Source organism: Solea senegalensis, linkage group LG8 (genome assembly GCF_019176455.1).
Source record: "Solea senegalensis isolate Sse05_10M linkage group LG8, IFAPA_SoseM_1, whole genome shotgun sequence".
NCBI lineage: Eukaryota > Metazoa > Chordata > Actinopteri > Pleuronectiformes > Soleidae > Solea > Solea senegalensis.
In genome coordinates this window covers 17919640-17929031 of record NC_058028.1, presented here as the reverse complement: position 1 = coordinate 17929031, position 9392 = coordinate 17919640, and the positions used below count along the sequence as shown (strand labels likewise).

The 9392-nt window shown below is 42.1% G+C and overlaps 1 protein-coding gene across 1 annotated transcript; it reads right to left on the bottom strand.

Annotated features, from left to right (window-relative positions):
• Positions 1 to 1847: 1847 nt before the first annotated feature.
• LOC122773796 lies at positions 1848 to 7608 on the bottom strand. The gene is made up of 7 exons (XM_044032715.1): positions 7424 to 7608; positions 6762 to 6891; positions 4390 to 4483; positions 4151 to 4278; positions 3897 to 4039; positions 3067 to 3264; positions 1848 to 2117 (listed from the first exon to the last, which is right to left on the bottom strand). Exons 1-7 carry the CDS (start codon positions 7432 to 7434, stop codon positions 2000 to 2002), a joined length of 822 nt encoding a protein of 273 aa, XP_043888650.1. The 5' UTR covers positions 7435 to 7608; the 3' UTR covers positions 1848 to 1999.
• Positions 7609 to 9392: the final 1784 nt, after the last annotated feature.

Sequence of the window (9392 nt, the reverse complement as noted above, 5' to 3'; positions counted from 1 at the left end):
GTCCCTGTCTAGGAAGCTCTTGAGGACCCAGCTCTTCCATCTTCTGTCCGAGCACTCACCTTCTTACCCTCCCTCTCTCCCTCCCCTGCACGATCTCCTTCTGCACTTGGATCCACTTCTGCACTCTCGCCCTCTGTCAGTCCACTGTTCTTATCCAGTGGATTTCTTTTAGTCTGTAGGCACTGGATGCCTACCAGCATCCCTACCTTCAGTTAGAATGAAACCATTGTCAGATGAGTTCACACAATGCTGATTAAGCCCATACGACTCTCTGTGTGTTTAGCAGTGGAGCAGTGTTTAGCTCTCATGTCATCTGGCAGTGACTAAAGGCTTTGTCATCCACTGAACCTTAGTCACAATGAAATCACTCTTTCTCACGGTCTCAATCAGACATTTTGTTCTGTACCTCATCCTATTATCTCTGTGCTTGCTCTCCCCACCTTCCCTTCCACCTCTCCTGTCATTATGAAATGGTTGATTTTCCCAGAGCCGCTGTGAGATGCTGGAGGACTGTGAGACGAACAGGTGTCTCATTACCGTGCTAATAGCAGAAGCACGCGTACAGATACACGTGACAGCCGGCGGCAGATTTGATAACTCCTCCACACTCCTCACATTTCCACGCTCTCTCAGTCATCCCTTCATTGGTGAATTACCAGGCATGACTATTTTGAACATGTTAACTGCCCACAGCTAGAGTCTATCTTGAGACACGAGCCCACACTGACTGACTGACTGCCACCGAGTTTCCAATTCAGCTCCAGCGCGAGATGGAAGTCGAAAGCTGAAGCTCCGAGCTATGAAAAGATATTTAGATTCTTTCCAAACTGGCAGATACTGTCGCAAATCAAATGAGCTGCGAAGCAAACTCATGACACCCATGAGTTAGTGGCATACCGGCTTCTCCTCTTGACCTGGATCCTGATCGTGCAGTGCACAAAGATCCTGTGGGCTCATTATACCGTCTCTGCACTTTTCATCAGCAGGAGACTCTCTCTGTCTGCACACACAGTTGCACAAACAATCCTCCACACTTAAACAAACCCCAATGAGGCATGTAACTGGTAGTTTGTGCCTGGCTGTGTGCTTGTTAGAGAGATATAAGCTGCTTAAAATGTGTGTGTATGTGTGTGTGTGTGGGTTCATACTTGATACACGTGTGTGGGAGTGTTCATACTTGTTTCTGTGTTTGCGGTCTCAGCTAACAAAGTGTGTTTATGTTTCAGGTGTAAGCTGAAAATGATACCATTATTAAAGGATTGTATGAATAAATCATCGTCAACACACAGAAGGGAGCCATGTCACAGTGTAACCCCTGAACCACTACTCCTTGTAGTACAGGACAGTACGTACCACGGCTTTATTCTTTAATCCAAAGCACTTTGCAATAAAGTGACTTGAAGTGGAAGTTAAATCCCTCTAATGTGAGCTAGCGGGGGGTTACTCTTTGTGTGTGTTTGTTTGGCTGCATGAGGCTTACGGGTCACTGCTCAGTCAGTGAGAGGACACGAGAGGCCATTACCCTGGGGAGACTGGACACTAAATGTTTGATAAGCCTCCATAGAGGATGTCCTGTTCCTCCTCTCACAAACGATCCAACTACTAATTAATAATTTGGCTGTGATTGTGAAGGATTTCTGCTCAGCAGCACAGCTAAATCTAAACAAACAGCATCTATGTGTGTGGGTATGTTTGGTGCCGTCTGTAGCAGAGGAAGACTCTGTCATCTCAGCAGCGTCCTGAGAGCTGTTGAGTCATCCTTTCAATGTCATAGTCTGAACAGACAGGGAAGCAGAAACATTAGTATATCATTTTATATGTAAAAAGAAAAAAAAAAGCATTGTACATGACCTTTGACCACATTACTTTTACAGTGATTTTGTGCAACACCTCTGACACTTGAGTAAATAACTGAATACCAGTTGGCTTTCCTCCAACAAGATGAGTGAACCGTCAGTGCAGTGCAATTCCAACATGTTGAGTGATGCGTGGAGGAATGTCACAAGATGTTGCACATGCTGGTGGTTTCTGGGAAGTGTAGTCTGCTGGGCAGAGAATCTTCTGGCAACTTGGGGAGTCCATCCAGGACTTGAAGCTTTGGCAAACAGGAGAAAACACTGCAGCGAGAGAGAGAATGAGGAAAGAATGAGAGGATATGGAATTAAAAACTGTGTTTCCACCAAGCAGTACAGTGCAGTTGAGCTTGATGAGTGTGGAATGATCTGGCTTGTGTTTCCACAGCTGGGCTGAGGCGTCGGCTAACATAAATAGCTTGACATCACACTAATGTGTCTTATTGTAGAATGAGACACACTAAACATTGCTGTTGCGGTGCATTGACATTATTTGTTAAAAAGAACACAACAAGCCACTTTAAAAGTAATAGGTAGGATATAAGTAGCAGTTAGCCACCAGGGGGCAACTTTGCAAATGGAACTCTGTTGTAAAAAAAATAAGTCTAAGTCCAAATTGATTCATAACATCAGTTAACATTTTAGGTTAAGGTTCTCAGGTCTTCTTAAAAAAATATATGATGTCAGTTTTGTAAATTATGCTCCCATGATGATGCTAGTATCATCCAATAGGTGCCTGGCTGCAAGTGACGTTTGCAAATTTCCGGTTTCAAAAATTGACATGCCCAACGCATGTCACAAATCTTGAAGATTTACAAACCACATTTTTCAATTTTATGTAGTATATATGTGTTTTTACAATGTGTTGCCCTAAAATGATGATTCCCTGTCTGATTTTAGTACCAGAACACTGTGCTAGGTACCCAAACTGAAGGGTGCCAAAAAAGTGGAATGGCACAGATGGGGTGGAGTGGCTCAGTGGTTAAGACCGGTACCCTAGGTGCGAAAAACATCATGGTCGCAAGTTCGATTCCACCCCTCGCTGACTGTACTTAATTCCATTGTAAGTCGCTTTGGATAAAAGCGTCTGCTAAATGACATGTAATGTAATGTAAAGATCAGTTATTTTGGTCCCCTGCACAACTTCTGATGATGAAAATGCAATGAATTGCTAAAGACACAAACATGAACCGAAAACCGGAGCTCCCCTCACCGTACTCGGTAGTCCTGAGTGAAGGTCACTGGGTTGTGGGTCAGGTTTAGGGAGCGCAGCGGACTGTTCTTCAGAGCACCCAGTCCCACCAGGGAGTCGATGGCATTGTCAGACAGACAAAGGTGCTCCACTGCTGGGAGCTTTGGCAGCTGACGCAGGCACACCAGGTGGTTACGGTGCAGGTTTAACATTCTGCACCTGCCCAAGTATAAAGCACAAATCATGCTCGGCTTGGTTGTTCATGTTACTTTCATACAACATCCATTGGTGTCTTATTGTTTTTTTTATGTCCCTGTTTAATTTGATTGACTTTACGGATACAAAATAAAACAGGAAGTTTTATTTTGTATCCGTGCTTGTGTCTTGTTTCAGTTTGTCTTACTTCCTGCCGTTCCTTCTATTACACTCACCTGTGTTGCATTAGTCACACCTGTCTGTCGTTATCCCCTCAGCTCACTACATATTCTTCACTCAGCTGTCACTACCTGCCGGTTTTGTTCCCCAGTGTGTTTATGACCACCTGTCTTTGCTTTATTCAATTTGGATTTTGCCTGAGCCCTCCTGTGAGCACGTGAGTCCACTTTGCAGCATTACACTGAACTAATATCTTCAAAATCACGCATCAAATTAAACAGTTCAATACGATGTCATTTAGGTTGCAGAAGAGCTGCTTGTTTCAATATTTTGGAGCACCTCAGAATGAAGGAATCCCATCAAGACAGATTTACCAGCTGGCCCCAGCAACCCTCTATGGGAGGATACAGAGGTGGATGGATGTTTTTTATGTTAGCATTAGAGATAGCGGTGCACTCAGGTAGTGTGGTTCATACCTTGGCAGTCGTACAGAACTCAGGTCAGTTAGTGAATTGTCAACCAGTTGTAGTTTCTCCACGCGGATCAACCGGCGGAGGATCCGGAGGAAATTGTCCTTCTGGAAGGGATCCCCCAAATCCTGGTAGGACAGATTTAACTCCTGAGAAGAACCAGAAGTGGAATTGTCAGAGTCTTTGTCTCAGTGTCTTCTCTTCCAACATCCTCCCTCCCTACTCACCTGCACTTGCAGCCATTTCTCCTGCTAACTTACCAGACAGTTTTCCCAATTTTCTTGCAGCCTTTCGTCCCACCTCTGTCCTTCATCTTCTCTCCTCCTTCTCCCTCTCACCAAATAGACGTCACCCCCTGCTCTTTGAAACAACTCCTCCTTTGACGGCCCTTTTTTTTTTAATCATCAAGATGTAGATAGATGAGTTACTAAGTAGGATGTCTTACTGTGGCTGTACGTGTTTTGCACTTTGATCGACCGCCATTTTATTGGCCACGCACCTTCTCTGACCCTGGGGCAGGTCAGCTGGTCACCTGTGATGTCACACTGCTCCAGGCGGTGCCACGACACAAACCGGAACTGACTGGATGGAAGCTGGAAGAAGGAGGATAACGATGTACACTGTAATAAACCTGCTGTTACCGTGTAATTACCGTTCTTCATGAATACAGTTCAGCACTGTAAATGTTGATGTCGTCGTGGAATACAAGTTTAATGGCAAACTACTGCAAAATATGATGATATAATAATGCAGTAAGTCTGTCCTCTCCTCATCTGAGTAAAATCCGGATCGATCAAGCCACAGAACTGCATTTACAGTTTGACAGATTAATGAATTACGTCTACATAGAAAGAAGAAGACAATGATGATTTTGACCCCGTCAGCACCAAAGTGGTTTGAGAATTGCCTCCTGTTGCTTTGATTCATCGCACATCTACTGAACAAGGTAATTTCAATAAAACTTACTTACTTTTTGTTTGTTTTTTACTGAAATACTAGTAAGTATTATTAATGTTTCCTGTTAACATTAGCATAGTTCACTTTAGCTGTTAAAAGGACAACATTTTAGAGTCTGAGTCTGTTTGTTGTGGGAAGTCTGAAGAAAGGAGCTTAGACCTTTATATTCAAAATGTAGCCTGCTCTTACTGTTTTTCCAAGATCTCCGACCCTACCTTTTAAATTATTTATTTTATATCAGGAAATGAATTTTGATACTTAAGTACAGTAAAGGGTTAGGGTTTTACTCAAGTATCCATTTTAGGTACTGTATACAGTGTCATACTTCCGTTTTTGTGTTATCATTTATAACAGCAGTTCTGCAGGTATTGCATCACGTTACAACCACAGTGGTTTTAATATAAGAGGAAGTGTGCTGGGCATTGAATTAAATTGAATAATGTGAAGCATAAGACCACTCACTTTGCTCGTACTGCAGACTTTTAGCTAGTAGACCCGAGTTATAGATCTGTGTCTCATAAATCAAACTTTATGTCATGCAAAGTGCACCACGCCGCCTTACTGTAGTGGGGGAGTTGCCTCCCTACAAACATCCTGTTCACCCTTACTTTGTCTGTGTAATTCTACACCTTTCTCTCTGTTAAACTAGACACAAGAATGACCCCAGACTTCACCTGACCACTGATCCTCAATGGCAGGACACACACACACACACACGTTGGACATTCATGACTTGAGGGGACATCGCATTGACTTACATTCATTTCCTGGAGACTTACTCTAACCTTAACCACAATTACTACTGGCCTAATCCTAACCCTGACCCTAACCTAACCCTAACCTCAACCTAACCTTAAAACATATCTTCACCTTAAAATTTAGTCATTTACCTTGTGGGGACTTGTTTTTTTTCCCCACAAGGAAGACCAGTCCCCATAAGGTGACTGTGTAAACAGTTTTAGGTAATACCTGCACGCACACACACAAAACAGGTGCCTATTTACATAATATGAACAACACTGTGGAGAAGTTACAGGACAGATCTGACAGAACGATGACCTGTAAAGTGACACAATGATGAGCTTTAAATAATCAAACCATGTGGATGATTAAATATACAGAAGAAAGGTCTTTTGGTAGCTCAGTCAGACCAGCAGCAATAAAAAAACATAAATATTAACATATATACTGTAAGTATAATGCATGAAATGCATGTCAGTATGAGCAGAAATGGAGGCATTTAGATTTCGACACAGATAGATTTAGATAAATATCCCATAGCTCAGTGTTTTCCAATCCTGCCCTGCATTCTAGATGTTGCCCTGCCACAACACAACACCTGATTCAAATGAATGGATCGTTATCAGGCTTCTGCAGAGCTTGATGACGAGTTGAATCAGGTGCGTTGGAGTAGGGAAACATCTAAAACCTGCCGGGCAGTGGTTCATGAGGACCAGGACTGGGAAACACTGCCCTAGCTCAAATGAAAAATAAACAGACAGCACATTAAAAATCCATACATCAACCATGAGCAAAACTCAACATATCCACTGTTTTTGTCCACTTCTGCTTTAAATATACACTTTGATATTCAAGAATAAGAGACCATTAACAAACTACTGGAGGAAATATAATGGAAAAGAACTATTGCAATGACAAACCACCTTATTTATTTAACACGAGATGCACGCATGGGTGCAGAACCTAAACAGAAACATCCATAATTTACAAGCAACAAAAAAGACCAAAATCAGTAGCCACTTAAAACAAGTAACATCAGCATTTTAGTCAGTATATGTTATAGAATTGGAGAAACTAATTGATTTGAAGGTGAAAGGATGTCAGGAAAAGGGGACGGAGGGGTCTCAGTGTTTTGAGGACAGTAGCAATGTGTGTGTGTGTGTTTGTACTCACAGGTGTGGATACAAGTCCAGAATCAGGACTGTGGTCCACAGAGAGAGGTGTGCATGTCACACGGAGGTCAGAGTTCTGAGACGAGTGGGATTTGGGGAGGCTGCCACTGAGAGTGTTCACACCTGAAGAGCTGAAACGGATGAAATCGTGCAATGAAAGAAAAGTCAGAGAGAGATGGGAGGTGACGGTGAAAAGTGGGTGACACGGGCTCATCCAGTGCATTCCCTCATCAGCGGTCTCTGTGGAAGAAGACGAGTTGTCTCGTCGTAACGTAAGCCCTGCTCTGTGCTGAAACTCTGACCACCGGTCGAGTGGTTAGAGTTACAGTGAACTGGGCCTGACAATGTAGATTAGGACCCGTTGCCATGGCAGCACAGGACACCTGAGCAGGTGCTATTTGCTTATAATGGTCTCTGTGCGGAGGAGAGCCGGACACTTGTAAACTCCATAGTTTGTCTCATTGTTCCCACAAAACATTAACTAGTACTTAAAATATATTTAAATTGCCTAAGTTATCTTATTTGACTTAATGTTTTACACGTAAAGACACCTGTACCAAATGAAGCTGAGCTGACACTTGAGAAGTTGAATTGCATTAAATTAAATTGCAAACAACATATCTAACTTATTCATGCAGGCATGTTTTTGTTGTTTTCGCTCACCTTTCTGACATGTCCCAATCTTGGAGTGATAAATTCTCCTGGCCTTCTTCAGTAACACATGGATGTGAACGCCTCGGTTTGGCCCTGCAAAGCTGTAGCTGTTACCCATGGAGCCCGGCGGGTTTGGAAATACCCAAATGAGAGAAAGTTAACCGTGCTGTTCACTGGCCCGGGCAGACTGACAGAGTGTGGGCCCGAGCTGCTGCTGCTGCTGCTGCTGCTGCTGCACACTGGAAGCTGCTCAGCTCACAGTTGCCTGGTAACACTGTTCAGGTGTATCATACAAGAGAGGAAGAAAGATCTGCACTCAGCCTCTGTAGACTGACTTAAAATCCAGTAAATAAATAAACTGTGATACTTTAATTACATTAAACGCAAGAGACTGGGGGAGCTTTTCTGTCGTCGGTATAAAATTCACAGTGGCGCTCAATAAAACACAACGTGCTCTTATTTTATCAGTTTATTCATTATACCTGTCACACAGGCGCTCTCTCTCTCTCTCTCTCCAGCCTCGCGCTTGTTTATTTTAGTTATTTAAATAAGACTGCTGTGTTGGAATATATTGAAGGAAAAACTCCATTAGACTTTGTGCAGTAAATACACAATGAAGGCAGGAAAGCAAACATGGATAAATATATTGTTCAAATGGATGTTTACAGAAAATGACACATTACACACAGGAGCAGGAGGACAGAGACGACGAATAACTAGGCAAAAAACGTAATGAGAGCTGATATCGGACCGAAAGTCACATTTTTATTCACGTAATAAAAACTGGAAAACTGATTGAACTTCAATAGTGCTGCCTGCATTATGAATACATGTATTTGAATGTTTTGGGTTGGTCAATGCCTTTTATGTTGTTGCATGTTTTGAGTATGAATCTTCTTAAATGTGGTCCCACAGTGTCATCAGGTCACACTGGGACACGCTGTGTTCTCTCGTCACTTCGTTCCTGTTAAATCCTCGGAGGGGGGAGAGAAATGGCTGACTCAGATTTGCAGTGGCACACGCTGACACGTGACATAGGGCACAGCTATTACACCAGCAGCTGGTGAGAGTCATTTAGATTATGAATAACATCATACACCAACTGGCTGTCATTCTCCAGCCGTGCTTGTTATTTAGATAGAGTACACCGTGCGACTTGTTTCGTTTTGCTGACTTATGATCCAACGTGTGATAAAAATCTAATTGGTGTTCACTTGGTGCTTTTTTCTTTTTGGATGTTTATTACAATGAATGCTAATCATGTCATTTGCATTTTTAGTTTATTTTAAAGTTAAAACAGGGATTTTACTTTTTTACTTTAGACTGTTCCTTTTCATTCCACCCTGTGTTGTGTTTTATTGTTGTATTTGCTTTTTAAATGTTATTTTTGTGTTTTACTGTTGTATTTGCTTTTTAAATGTTATTTTTGTGTTTTACTGTTGTATTTGCTTTTTAAATGTTATTTTTGTGTTATGCTGTTGTATTTGCTTTTAAAATGTTATTTTTGTGTTTTATTGTTGTATTTGCTTTTTAAATGTTATTTTTGTGTTTTACTGTTGTATTTGCTTTTTAAATGTTATTCTCCTTTTATTGTGAAGCAGTTTGAGCTGCAATCCTTGTATGCAACGTGCTATACAAATAAAGTTTGTTATTATATTTATTATTTACAAGTACTACTATAGTTGTTACCATTTCAGTCTATCTGCACCAGTTCCTCTATGTGTGTGTGTGTGTGTGTGTGTGTGTGTGTGTGTGTGTGTGCTTAATTGCAGGAGTGGAGTCAGGTGTGCAGGAGTCAGGTCACCAGCTGCAAACCGTCTTCATCAAAAGTTCAGCTACAAATACCTGGTGCTCCCTGCTTCACTGCTCACTGCCAAACTGTTGCCTGTCAGTCTTGTATCGAGCCACATTTTGTACCTTGGGGTTGTTGACTACTTTATGTTGCTTCATGTAATGAGTGTTTCCCTCTGCCACCAGT